The sequence below is a fragment of the Bombina bombina genome, chromosome 2 (assembly GCF_027579735.1).
Source record: "Bombina bombina isolate aBomBom1 chromosome 2, aBomBom1.pri, whole genome shotgun sequence".
Classification (NCBI taxonomy): domain Eukaryota; kingdom Metazoa; phylum Chordata; class Amphibia; order Anura; family Bombinatoridae; genus Bombina; species Bombina bombina.
The window spans coordinates 660946802-660962021 of NC_069500.1; the positions used below are offsets into that span (position 1 = coordinate 660946802).

Sequence of the window (15220 nt, forward strand, 5' to 3'; positions counted from 1 at the left end):
TTTTTATTTCAGTACTGGCAGACTTTCTGCCAGTACTTAAAGGGACAGTACACTGTAAAATTGTTTTTCCATAAATTTATTTTAAATGACTTGTTATACCAACTGCAGAGTATAAAATATTTGAGAAATTGCATTTTCGGGTTTATTTGTGTATATGAAGTAGCTGATTTTGTGCTTTGAAACCACAGCCTATTACAATGGGTTGAGCTTCAGGTAATATCAGATCTCATTATGTTATCACTTTGTGTACACAGACTTGCTTCCTTATCTTGTATTTGTCTGGAACATCAAAGCTCAATACATAGAGAGAACAATGGAAAATTATAATTTTATTACTTAACTATCATGCCCCCCACTGAGGGTGTAATCTCTTCTGCTGGCTGTGTTTACTTAGGCTTGTCAATAGCGTATACGCCAGTATCAAAACTTTCAGTATAGGTTGGGAAACCACAAGCTAAATCAGCTATTTCAAATGCTGAAATAGGAGTAAAGTAGCTACTTGCAACCAATTTAATACACTCTAGCAGGTGAAAAGGATCATTGGGAATAATTTAAAGGGGAGAAAGTTTTTGGGTGAACTGTCCCTTTAAGATGGCAGTGACAATTGTGAGGTGGGGAGGGAAGAGAGCTGTTTGAGGGGGCCAGGGGGGAGGCTGATCTCTACACTAAAGCTAAAAATTAACCCCACAAGCTACCTAATTAACCCCTTAACTGCTGGGCATATTACAAGTGTGGTGCGCAGCAGTATTTAACGGCCTTATTATTACCAAAAAGCAACACCAAAGCCATATATGTCTGCTATTTCTGAACAAAGGGGATCCCAGAGAAGCATTTACAACCATTTGTGCCATAATTGCACAAGCTGTTTGTAAATAATTTCAGTGAGAAACCTAAAATTGTGAAAAATTTAAGTTTTTTTATTTTTATTTGATCGTATTTGGCGGTGAAATGGTGGCATGAAATTTACCAAAATGGGCCTATATCAATAATTTGGGTTGTCTACTACACTACACTAAAGCTAAAATTAAACCTAAAAGCTCCCTACAAGTTCCCTAATTAACCCCTTCACGGCTGGGCATAATACACGTGTGGTGTGCAGCGGCATTTAGCGGCCTTCTAATTACCAAAAAGCAACGCCAAATCCATATAGGTCTTCTATTTCTGAACAAAGGGGATCCCAGAGAAGCTTTTACAACCATTTGTTCCATAATTGCACAAGCTGTTTGTAAACAAATTCAGCGAGAAACCTAAAGTTAGTGAAAAAAATTGTGAAAAAGTCAACAATTTCTTTTTATTTGATCGCATTTGGCGGTGAAATGGTGGCATGAAATATACCAAAATGGGTCTAGATCAATGCTTTGGGATGTCTTCTAAATATAAATATATACATGTCAAGGGATATTCAGGGATTCCTGAAAGATATTAGTGTTCCAATGTAACTAGCGCTAATTTTGAAAAAAAGTGGTTTGGAAATAGCAAAGTGCTACTTGTATTTATGGCCCTATAACTTGCAAAAAAAGCAAAGAACATGTAAACATTGGGTATTTCTAAACTTGGGACAAAATTTAGAAACTATTTAGAATGGGTGTATTTTGGTGGTTGTAGATGTGTAACAGATTTTGGGGGTAAAAGTTAGAAAAAGTGTGGTTTTTTTTCAATTTTTTCCTCATATTTTATATTTTTTTATAGTAAATTATAAGATATGATGAAAATAATGGTATCTTTAGAAAGTCCATTTAATGGCGAGAAAAACGGTATATAATATGTGTGGGTACAGTAAATGAGTAAGAGGAAAATTACAGCTAAACACAAACACTGCAGAAATTTAAAAATAGCCATTGTCATTAAAGGGACATTATACACTCATTTTTTCTTTGCATAAATGTTTTGTAGATAATCTATTTATATAGCCCATAAAGTTTTTTTTTTTAAATTAATGTATAGTTTTGCTTATTTTTAAATAATATTGCTCTGATTTTCAGACTCCTAACCAAGCCCCAAAGTTTTATGTGAATACGCTCGACTACCTACTCCAGCTTGCTCCTGTTTGTGTAAAGGGTCTTTTCATAAGCAAAAGAAGGGGGAGGGGGGGAGTGTCTTATTTGCCACTTGCAGTGGGCTTTCCAGCTACCTTTTCAACAGAGCCAAAGTGACAGCTTCTAAGTAAGTTTTTAAACAGTTTTATACTGGATTTTTATATCAGTATCTGTGCATATTATTCTTTATAGTAGTGTCTATTACATGTAGTTATATGAAAATGAGTGTATACTGTCCCTTTAAGGGTAAGAAAATTGAAAAATGGTCCGGTCATTAAGGGGTTAAAGGGTTACTAAACCCAAAAGTATGTAATTTTTAGCAACTTTCTAATTTACTCCTACTATCAACTTTTCTTAATTCTCTTGCTATCTTTATTTAAAAAGTAGGAATTTAAAGCTTAGGAACCAGCCCATTTTAGGTTAAAAAGCATAACCCAGATTCAGAACCAAAAATAGGCCTGCTCTTAAAAGGGACAGTAAACCTACAAACTAATGTAATATAAAATTCTGCACATAGTGCAGAATTTTATAACATTAGCTTAGCACCAAGATTATAAAACAAAAGAATGCAGAGATATATTTCAAAATGCAATTTTACTGACCACTGCTCCTGGCTCTACTTGAGCGGGTCTTAATTTGCATAAGCGCATCGCGAGCACGCTTTCTAGTCACAGCCAGCCTGATCGCGCCATTAAACTGAATGTAGCTCACTCCCACTCTTGTCTGGTAGCGGGCTACATTCAGTTAAATGTGCGATCAGGCTGGCTGGGACTAGACAGCGTGCCCGCAATGCGCTTATCCAAATTAAGACCCGCTTAGTAGAGTCAGGAGCGTCGTTCAGTAAAATTGCATTTTGAAATATAATATCTCTGCAATCTTTTGTTTTATAAACTTGGCGCTAAGTTAATGTTATATAATTCTGCACATTAGTTCATAGGTTTACTGTCCCTTTAAGCTTTACATTCCTACTTTTCAAATAAAGATAGCAAAAGAACGAAGTAAAATTGATAATAGGACCAAATTAGAAAGTTGCTTAAAATTGCATGCTCTACCTGAATCATGAAAGAAAAAAATGGGTTTAGTATCCCTTTAAGTTTCAATTTACTTCTATTATTAAATTTGCTTTGTTCCCATGATATTCTTTGTTGAAGAGATACCTAGGTAGGTGTCTGGAGCACTATATGGCAGGAAATAGTGCTGCCATCTAATGTTCTTGTAAATGATAACATTCTTGCAAAACTTCTGCTATACAGTGCTCCAGACATGAGCACACTCCGGAGCTTACATAACTGCTTTTCAGCACAAGATACCAACAGAATGAAGAAAATTTGATAGTCCCAATAAATTATAAAGTTAAAATTACATTGTCTATTGGAACCATGAAGGAAAAATTCTGGGTTTCTCATTCCCTTTAAGTAACATTTTTAAATAAGAGAAAATATTATAATATTGCAAAGTATTACATTGCCCATACCCGGCTGGCAACCTTTTCTGTAGAGAAAAGTAGATATGAAAAAAAGTCCTTGCTTCTAAACCCTCCGGTAGTCTTATTATAGGACACACAGCTATTATAGGAATATCGGAATAAGCACAAGCCCTGCATCTGCGCACTCAGTGCCGTTACCACTGTCGCCCCCCTTCATAGCTCTCAGTTTTATAGTCTTACGTTGGTACAGAATGGCCAGCACATATATTTCGAAGCTCCAGCATTACAAGGCAGCAAAATATAATAAGCAGTCTTACGATTATGACCCAACTAAACTAATAACTTCAAATCTAATTTATACAATTGTGATGAAGCACTGCTGGCAAATTCCAGCATGGGTTCTATTGTGCATGTGTAATGCATGGTGACTCAATGTGCATATTTAAATTGCATTTCACTTTTGCACCCTGACCAGCTGTCTAGATAAAAAAAAAAAAATCAGTTTCCTTTGTTAACTGTCATTGGAGAAGTTAGGTCCCTTTATTTTTGAACATGAATCAAAAGTAATGATTTATTTCAGTAAAAGTGTTCTCTTGTAACCAGTACTGCAATACAATCAGTAGGTGTCCCTTTAATTTATATACAGATGCTTTATTTGGGTTTTTGGAATGACAGATACAGCTTTCTATTCCATAAATACGAGTACTAGATATCCTGAAGGTGCCACTATTATTGTCATACACATTAGTTATGGATTTTTTCATATACAGATTTATATGCCAAGAGTGTTGTACTGTAGCAATTGAAAAAGTATTTATCACCTAAAATAAACATTTCACCTATTCCGCTTGACCTTTCCAATTTATTTCTGTTTAATTTATTTTGTTCTCTTTGTATCTCTTGTTGAAAAGTATACCTAGGTACTCAGAAGCTGCCGATTGGTGGCTGCACCTATACACATCTTGCCATTGGCTTTCAGCTAACTCACAGTGCATTTCTGCTCCTTCAACAAAGGATACACAAAGAATGAAGCAAATTAGATAAAAGAAGAAAATTGTAAAGTTGTATGATCTATCTGAATCATGAAAGAAAAATTGGGGATTTCATGTCCCTTTAATATACAAAGTGGAGATTACATAATTAAACTGCATATTTGATTTAAGAGAACTGGTAAAATTTAATTTCATCTCACCTGTCAATAAATTGGTCAACTACAACTATATCCCCAGGCTGAATCTCTTCTTTAAGCGACCCACAAGCTGTGGTCACCAAAATATGAGTACATCCCTCCATTTTTAATGCCCAGATATTGGCACGGAAGTTCACATTTGTTGGTGCTACAGTATGCTGCCTGCCATGTCTGCAAAATAAAAGGACCAATATACATTTATATACATATATATATATATATATATAAAAATGTTAAATAAGCTTTTATTGTTTAAAAACAGAGAATAAAAAACTTCAGCAAATATTCCTACAAAACACATTTATAACTGCATAAGTAAAATCTAAGACTAAATGACAAAATAGATTACCTTGCAAGAAGCACACAGTCCACATTTTTTATTTTTCCAAGAATCAAGGCATCTGAGGGCTTAAGAATTATTGGGGGGAAAAAACAGAAGCACCATATATTATTGTTGAGGTTATTGAAAGTCTATTCACAGAGACAGAAATTATTTCCATGCATTCAAATCTAAAATCTTCCATAAAGGTAAAAAAAAAAAAAAAAAAAAAAATGGACACTGTACTCGGGCAGCAATGATCAGAATTAAAGGGATAGAAAAGGTCAAAAATTAAAATGTGCACGGGTGCATTTGAAAAATAAGTATTTTCGCAATATACTTCTATTAGCAAAAATGTTTCTAGTAAAAGTTTTTACTGCTTTTTTGCAGCAAACGCACATATCCTGTGAAGGCTTGTGCACCAGCGTTCAAACAAAACACCTTCTCAGAGAGTGAGCAGTGACTTGTACGACACAAATTACATCTTAAGAAGACACACAGCCAGCTCTCTGAACAATCATGATGTTTGAACACTGGTGCAAGGCCCTCACAGGATATTATTTGTGCTAATGGAAGTAGATTACAAAAATGCTTCAATTTAACAATGAAATGCACAGTGATACAATGTGTAATATTTAAAATATTTATCCCAAAAACCACTTCTTTTTTTTTTTATAGGAGGTAGCAGTGACAGCCACTTGAAACAGTATAGGTCTGAAGTGAGAGTTTGCCAGCCTATTTCCCAATCAGAGCACTTATTTTAAATTGTATGCAGATGAAAAACAATGCTGACTGATGTTTACCTAACATAGCTGTCATTTCACTGTTCTGTTACATTAAAGGGACATTAAATACTTTGAGATGGTAATATTAAAAATTATAAAACATACATATATTCTGAAATTGTGAGATTTTCAGTTCCTGTTATAAATGTAAGTGCAGAATACATCTACATGTTATTCTCAGACTAATCTTTTCTTTGAATGCATCATTCTATCTAGCATTTATGTAGTGTTTAATGTCCCTTTAAGTGTCACCAGCGCATTGTCTCTGCGCATCACCTGGTTGCGGTGTAAGAAAGCCCCAGCCAGATGATGCATACAGCTGTGGTGTAGCCTCAGATCAGGAGATAGCGATAGCTGGTATCATTTTGGTTGCTTTTTTCAGATTACTAAATAACAGACCACCATCTCTTGCTTACTGGATCCATTTTATGACAAAGAACACTTTCTGATATCTCAACTTCATACACCAACCCATAGCTGCCCGACCAACTTCCTTCCCTAGCAATACTTGAAAGGCTGTAGTGCGATCAACTTTACTGTACTGCAATAAGACTGCAGCTACATCATGCAGCGATGCCACCTAATATAATATTGCTCACAAGGTTGTTATCTATATAAGGGAGTGACTGACAGCAAATTAGATCTTGCTGCTCCTTTAAAAAAGGGACATTAAACACTTAATACATTTATAAGCATAGTATTGTGGTTATTCCTTGGCTCCCTCTAATCAAGGGTGCCACCATACGCTGAATTCCAGTGCTGGATGTGTTGGCACATGTGCAGAAACTCTCTGATTTCCTACAGTGTAACATAGGTTCCAAAATGGTAGTGCCCATAATTAGAGGGAGGTGCATTAAATGTATTTAGTGTTTAACCACTTCAACCATTTGGACGTAGGTTCTACGTCACACAGTTCTTTGCCTTTGTACTGTGTTGACATAGTACATATGTCCAACACTGTGGCACATGCTGTGATCCCCCGCTGTCAGTTTAGGCAGCAGAGACTGCAGCTGGGAGCAGAAGGAATCATACTTCATATAGTAAGGGAGTGCTGATCGTGCTCCCTTACTATATGAAGGCAGATTGTGAATCATTAAAGAGTGACATGCTAAACATTCTCTGATACTTTGGGCAAGTTTTTCTCTTAAATTCTTGGTAGTGAAGGGGTTAATGCTGCTTTACCAGACCCTGAAACAGTGGCTAGTCTTAAATCATAAACTGATAACAAATGTGTTCCTCGATAACCCTGAAGTAATTTGGATGAAAGGGAATACGAAACTAAGAATCCTTTAAGTCTATCTTATTTAGTCAGTCACGGACCCAGAAGCAGAACTTTTCTTCACTTTCTGCGATGAGATTTTTTTTTTAGTGAAAATTGTTCTGCAGGTCATTTTTAAATAAAATTATATATTAAATTAGACAGTTACACTAAGGCACCAGTTCAACTGCAATGTGTTGGTTAACTGAAGAATAAAGCAATTTTTAATGCAAAAATATAATTGCAAATTAGCTACATACAAAAAATTAATTTTAAAATTCAGAATAAACAACTTTGCAGACTGGGAAAGGCTAGGGGGCGGGTTTGAAAAAATCTGAGAGCCAATCAACAAGCAATGTGCTGCTGCTGCTTTGCAGTGCTACTGCATATTTGACTGCTCACTTCAAACAGCACTTTGCTCTGGATGCACTGTGTTAAGAAAAACTTATACACTGCAACCAGAGCACAGCTCTGAAGAGAACTGTCTAATGTGGAGCAGCACTACAAAGTTCAAGCCCTAACTGTTTCTGCATGTGTCCTGTTCTTTCTGCAGACATGCTGCATTTTCTGCTATGCTATCTCAGATCACTGTATGTTCTGCCTTGGGGGCCACGGATACACTTTACAGCTATTCTAAAAATGTAAAAAATAACCACTGACTAGCATTTTACTTCTCTGTACGTCATGCTTGGAAGCTAAAAGTTTCAAGAGTATAAATATGTTTGCACAAGAATATTACACCCAGATTCTTACAGTGTACATACAATCAGAATATGAATTCATACGCAGACTAATGACCAAAATAAGGTTATAAATGAACATTTGTACCTTGCCAAACGGTGTATCAACATATTTCTCCGTTCTTCCTTCTAGGATATCTGGATCATCTAGTCCTGAACCTCCAATAATCCCAACCTGTTAAAAAAAGATAAGCACCCACGCTAACTAAAATCTAACAAAGAAACTACATAAAAAAAGGTTCAATTACAACTTGTAAGTTTAATTTGTTGTGGAAAAAGTATTTACACTTGATCATATAACCATGCTTTCTGTTTGCTATATTTCATATCATCATGGCAAATACTACATTGAGATACGTGGGTTACCACAAGCAAGGCTGAAATCTGTTTGTGGAAGCAGCCAGTGCTTAACACTGCAAACAAAACCTCAGATATTCCATTTTACTGACATTATAATAAATATTTATAACACAATATGTCTTGTTTTACTTTAAAATGAATACACATTCTAAAAGAGAAAAGCACCAAATAGCTGCCATAAAACACATAGCAGGTTGCTTATTATTTTGACCTTTGTACATATCTCCAGCTTTTTTTAAGTTGAGTTCTATCATTGTGAATACACAGATCAATAAATAATGAAAGAGGAAATCTTACAAATAAGGAAGGTCAACCAGAACACCTGTTTTATTCCCTCCCACAGACCAAAAAAACACTACAATTTGTGTTTCCAATCTCTTGGCTTCAGGAGCCGCAAACATACATGAATTTGTGAATCATCTACAACAGGAGATTTAATGAATTTCCATCAATTTAAAAAGGACCACTAAATAAAGTAGAATTAAATAATTAAAGGGACAGTCTAGTCAAAATACAACTTTCATGATTAAGATAGGGCATGCAGTTTTAATTAAATTTGCTTTGTTCTCTTGGTATTCTTATTTGAAAGCTAAACCTAGGTAGGCTCATATGCTAATTTCTAAGCCCTTGAAGGCCGCCTCTTATCTGAATGCATTTGACATTTTTTATACAGTTAGAGGATATTAGTTCACATATATAGCATTCTGCTCATGCCTGTGGAGTTACCCAAGAGTTAGCACTAATTGGCTAAAATGCAAGTCTGTCAAAAGAACTGAAATAAGGGGGCACATCTGCAGCAGCTTAGAAACTAGGTAATCACAGAGGTAAAAAATATATTAATATAACCGTGTTGGTTATGCAAAACTAGGAATGGGTAATAAAGTGATTCAAGGAAGAACAGAAGAGGCAGCACCCTTGGTCTCTCAAACAAAAGGGAACTTTATTCCAACGTTGAAGTTGTAAACAAACACACCAACACAAAGGAACGAGAGGGGGCGTGTCACGTTCCTTCATGTCGGTGTGTTTATTTACGACTTCAACGTTGGAATAAAGTTCCCTTTTGTTTGAGAGACCAAGGGTGCTGCCTCTTCTGTTCTTCCTTGTATCTACCGGATTGACTCGTCCTCTTTTGTGGCGTGCACCTCTTCACTTCAGCTGACATTTCAGGAGCATTTGCTTACTCCGTATTGCCTCTCTTACGGACTGAGTTCATGAATGATCCTAGAGGTTTCCTTGGAGCCGTGCTGCAATAAAGGGATTATCTATCTTTTTAAACAATAAAAATTCTGGAGTAGACTGTCCCTTTAACAAGTGCAGAATAAAAAGACAATACAATAACACTTACACTGAATTTCAAATAAGCAGTTGATTTTTTTTTTTTATGACAAATTTTATGTTTTCCCTATTTGCTGGCCCCCTGTGACAGCCATCAGCCAATCACAGACTAGTATACATATACTCTGAACATGAATGGCTTGACAAACCCAAGGCCAGATGGGCACTGGTACCAAGTTTCTTGTTTTATTTTCTTTAATTCTTCTGCAACCCTATACATTATCATAAAATATTGTGCACATTTAAACTTCATTTTTATCTACCCCTTGGATAACAAAATTTGTAATCAAGCAAATTAATTACATTTTACCACACATTTAGGCTAAGTTTACATTGCTATTGTAAACTGTGTAAACTGGATGTAACGTAGTGCGTAACTCCATTAAAGTCTATGAAGATATTTAAAGTTACCACGATTTTTCAAAGTTTACAACTGCAGTGGAAACTAAAATATGCTTCACAAATGAGGTTGTTTAGTGTCCCTTTAAAAGGGACATTAAAGAGATAGTAAAGTCAAAATGAAAGGGATATGAAACCCAAACATTTTCTTTTGTGATTCAGAGAATGCCATTTTAAAAAAAGCTTCCAATTAACTTCTATTATCAAATTTGGTAGGTAGGCATCTGCAGCACTACATGAGGAAATAGTGCTGCTATCTAGTGCTCTTGCAAATGGATAACAGAGTATACTCTAATGACCCATTTATAACGGTCCCTGATTGGACTAAGCAGAGAAGGCCGGCCCATTTTTGGTTCAGATCCTGGATAGCACTTGCTGATTGGTGGCTACATTTAGCCACAAATCAGCAAGCACTACCCAGGTGCTGAACCTAAACTTTCATTACAGCTTTTCAAATAAAGATACCAAGAGAACAAAGACAATTTATAATAGGATTAAAGGGACAGTCTAGTCCAAAACAAACTTTCATTATTCAGATAGGACATGTAATTTTAAATAAGTTTCCAATTTACTTTTATCATCAATTTTGCTTTGTTCTCTTGGTATTCTTAGTTGAAAGCTAAATCTAGGAGGTTCATATGCTAATTTCTAAGCCCTTGAAGGCCGCCTCTTAGCACAGGGCGTTTTGACAGTTTTTCACCACTAGAGGGTGTTATTTCATGTGTTTAATATAGATAACACTGTACTCACGCACATGGAGTTCCTGGGAGCCAGAAGAAATTGGCTAAAATGCAAGTCTGTCAAAAGAACTGAAATAAGGGACAGTCTGCAGAGGCTTAGATACAAGGTAATCACAGAGGTAAAAAGTGTATTTATATAACTGTGTTGGTTATGCAAAATTAGGGAATGGGTAATAAAAGGATTATCTATCTTTTAAAACAAATATTCTGGTGTAGACCCTTTAAATTAGAAAGTTGCTTAAAATTGCATGCTCTATCCAAATTATGAAAGAAAAAAAATTGGGTTTAGTATACCTTTAACCCCTTAGTGACCAGACCATTTTTCTATTTTCTTAAGGTTAAGAACCAGGGCTATTTTTACATTTCTTTGGCGTTTGTTTTTAGCTGTAATTTTCCTCTTAGTCATTTACTCTACCCACACATTATGTACCATTTTTTCTCACCATTAAATGGACTTTCTAAAGATACCATTATTTTCATCATATAATTTACTATTATTTTTTTTTAATAAAATATGATGAAAAAAATAAAAAAAACACACCTTTTCTAACTTTGAACCCCAAAATCAATTACACATCTACAACCACCAAAAAACACCCATGCTAAATAGTTTCTAAATTTTGTCCTGAGTTTAGAAATACCCAATGTTTACATGTTCTTTGCAAATTATAGGGCAATAAGTACAAGTAGTACTTTGCTATTTCCAAACCATGTTTCCTCAAAATTTGCAATAGTTAAATTTTTAACAGTAATATCTGTCAGGAATCCCTGAATAACCCTTCACGAGTATATTTTTTTTTTTAATAGACAACCCAATGTATTGATCTAGGCCCATTTTGGTATATTTCATGCAACCATTTCACCGCCAAATGCGATCTAATTTAAAAAAAAACAAAAAAAAAAAAAACACTTTCACAAACTTTAGGTTTCTCACTGAAATTATTTACAATCAGCTTGTGCAACTATGGCACAAATGGTTGTAAATGCTTCTCTGGGATCCCCTTTGTTCAGAAATAGCAAACATATATGGCTTTGGTGTTGCTTTTTGGTAATTAGAAGACAACTAAATGCCACTGCGCACCACACTTGTATTATGCCCAGTAGTGAAGGGGCTAATTAGCTAGCTTGTAGGGTTAATTTTAGCTTTAGTGTAGAGATCAGCCTCCTATCTGACACATCCCACCCCTGACCCCTCTCAAACAGCTCTCTTCCCTCCCCCACCTCACAATTGTCTCCGCCATCTTAAGTACTGGCAGAAAGTCTGCAGTACTAAAATAAAAGATAGTGTGTGTATATATATATATATATATATATATATATATATATATATATATATATATATATATATATATATATATTATATATATCTGCATTATAGGTTCCCCCCAACCTACACGATCCCCCCCCCCCCAAACAGCTCTCTTAAAGTGAATGTTTGATAAAGTGCCCGGTTTTTAAAAAAAAACTATTATAAACAGGGGCACTTTCAAGTTACATTGCACCGGATTTTACAAATACCTTCTTCTCCTGAAACGCCGGATCGCTGATCCCCCACCTCCAGGTCCTCTGTACTTCATCAGCAATGACAAAACCAATCTAATCACGGCTTCCCCCCAGGAGCATCCATCTGGTGAAGCCACGCCGTGATTGGAGGAAGCCGGTTTAGTCACTGCTGTAAAAGTACAGCAGGAAGAAACGGGGAGATCCGGCGTTTCAGGAGAAGAAGCTGTTTGTAAAATCTGGTGCAATGTAAACTTTCATGAATGAAAGTGCCCCTGTTTTTAATAGTTTTTTTTTTTTAAAAATGGCATTTTATCATGAAAGTTGACATTCACTTTAAACTCCCTCCTCTTCCTATTTGCGGCCATCTTAGGTACTGGCAGCTGTCTGCCAGTACCCACTTTGCACTAAAATTGTGCTGTTTTAGTTTTTTTTTTTTTTTTAAATAATGCCATATTTTCCGTAGTGTAGCTGCCCCCCCTCCCAGATCCCTTTTCCCAAGACTTATCCCCTCTCCCTCCTTCCCTTATGCAGTGTACTGTACTAAGTAGCACGCGCCCCAACGCCCTTGCCGCACTGCCGGAAAAGGATCCACGCTCGGAGGAAGTGATCCAGCGATGGGCTGCCCACCCGCCTCCATCGCTGGCCGATGCAGAGCGGGCCACAGAGTGGCCCTCTCTGCGTCGGTGTGCTTAAAAAGGGTATTGAAATATTGAGGCATCGCTGCAATACTCTGAAAGCGTTCAGGATCGCTTTCAGCACTTGAAAACCCTGAGGACGTGCAGGGTACAATAATATAACATACAGGTATTACAAGATAATCTTTAGTGGGGGGATAGGTAGTTTTATTCAGCGCAGGAAGACATTTTATATGATTTCACTTTATAATAAATACTTAGCAAATATTATCTTAACCCCTGTCTGCCATACAGTGCGGGAGCAAATCATTGTGCAATGTGTGACACCTCTTGCAGTTAAATTACTTTCGCGTTCACACTGATTAGAATACATTATCTAGGGTAGGCAACAAACCTAGATAATGGGGGGGGGGGAGTCTGCAGAGACTTAGAAACAAGGTAATCACAGAGATTAAAAAAAAATAATAATAATATAGCAGTGTTGGTTATGCAAAACTGTGGAATGGGTAATAAAGGGATTATCTATCTTTTTAAAAAAAAAAAAAATTCTGGAGTAGACTGTCCCTTTAAGTAACATGAAGACATAAGAGAGGGAGAGCTGAGTCTAGGGGCCCAAATACTCTACAGCTCTCTGGTCTAGGAAGATTCTATAAATAGCCTTGTAAGTATTATGAGGCCCCTGGTGGATTTTTTTCAAGACAATTTTTACCTTGGTAAGGGGACACTACAGAGCTCAGTAAAAGATGATGATTTCCCTTCAAGGAATCAGGCCAGCGCACGTTTAGTAGCACCAGTGCCCATTTCTTGACATTGATGGTTCCCTAGGTTGGTTGAGGCCTGATGTATTGCAGAAAAAAAACATTTAATGTCCCTTTAAAGGAATAGTCTAGTCAAAATTAGTGTTATGGCGCGGTCGGGCCGGGCTGTGACTATACAGCTGGCCCGATTCGCTGTGTGAAAAAAAAAAAACAGACCTGCTCAGAAGAGCACAGAGAGTGGGTCTGTAAAACAGCTGTTTTAAAAAAATCTAAGGGAATATTATGTTTTATAAAGTTTGCGCTAATATAATGTTATATAATTCTGCACTATGTGCAGAATTATATAACATTATTTTTGAGGTTTACTGTCCCTTTAAATAAAGATACCAAGAGAATGAAAAACAATTGAAAATATTGCCTGCTCTATCTGAATCATGAAAGTTTAATTTTGACTTGACTATTCCTTTAAGATCTTGCGCTGCTCACTGGCTGTAATGCATCACAAGAAAAAAAAAACTAAATATGTTTCTCAGTATAGTAACATTCATGTTACATGAATATATAATACATTTTGAAGAGAAAAAAAAAAAAACAACACCTTTTGGTTATAACAAAAAATGTATTTGTGGTCATTTAATTAGTGGAATAATCACTTTGATGCATAGTTATATGAGAATGTGCCATCCTTCTACACGCATTGGTGCAACGTTTATTACAACACTGTGCTATACAAAATCACTCAGCACTTGAAAACGTGTTTTACTTGCCTAAAAATAAATCACCACCGTGATCTACATTACTATGTGAAGGGCACGTAGTACCGGTAACACCGGATTAAGCACATCCCGCAGTGAGTGCACATGTTACCGCTGAATGTGATTCACCCGCCGCAGTGCATAATTTCCCCTCCCCTCTAGCTTTAGGAAGCACTGCACTGAAATGCTTTACCGTCCCTTTGCAGCCAAGGACTAAAAGCATTAACGTTTTTATGTTGTACCCCACCGTACATCCACAAGCTGCACGCCAATTCTTCATATGTCATGCATAAAAGACAGGGGAAGAAGATATAAATATAAAACAAAGACATGATTCATCTGAATTCCCCTTTCTATTACACACATTGCATCATATAAGGAGTCGCATGCTTCTGCAGTGACATATTGGAGACGCACCTTCACTGTGTGAGCTGCAGCCATGTTCCCGGAAGAGGACAAAAGTAATCTAGCTGCAGACTGGAGCTCCACTCTAGAAAGGAAACATGTGACCTCCACTCAAAGCTTTTTTTTTTCTTTCTTTAATCAACTTTAATTTAACAAACAACCTATAGACAATCATTCTGAAAACGAAACATTTTGCAGCTTTCTTGTTCTTAATGTTCATTTATATTTAATCACTGTGACTGTCATTTATTAGGTAACCACTGTGAATGAGCAAGAAAAGAAAGCTGCAAAATGTACAAGGCTAAAGTTGTCTTCTTATTTAGTCAGCTTCTTATTCTCCAACTGATTGCAATTTGCAAAATAAAGATATCTTGCATTATTTTTATTTTAAATAAAATAATACACTTTCCAAAAACCTAAACAAACTTACATTTTATAAAAAAAATAATCTTATATTGCAATAATCAGATGGCAAACATGGCATGATTTTGATTGTTTCTAATAAGTAACTGATATAAAAGGGTTAAAATCCATTGTGCCACTCATTTATGTGTAGAATATACAAGGCGTGAGCCTC

At 36.1% G+C, this 15220-nt stretch overlaps 1 protein-coding gene across 2 annotated transcripts in view; it reads right to left on the reverse strand.

Annotated features, from left to right (window-relative positions):
* MTAP (methylthioadenosine phosphorylase) overlaps positions 1–14705 on the reverse strand; it is a 196101-nt gene extending 181396 nt beyond the window's left edge. Inside the window, exons 1-4 of one of the 2 annotated variants that reach the window (XM_053702598.1) lie at positions 14656–14694; positions 7842–7928; positions 5001–5059; positions 4655–4822 (exon numbers count right to left, since the gene is read on the reverse strand). In XM_053702598.1, coding sequence (XP_053558573.1) covers positions 4655–4822; positions 5001–5059; positions 7842–7928; positions 14656–14679 — 338 coding nt within the window. In that variant the 5' untranslated portion in view covers positions 14680–14694. Of the gene's footprint in view, positions 1–4654; positions 4823–5000; positions 5060–7841; positions 7929–14655 lie in introns of both variants that reach the window. The other variant, XM_053702599.1, reaches the window with a different exon arrangement.
* Positions 14706–15220: the final 515 nt, after the last annotated feature.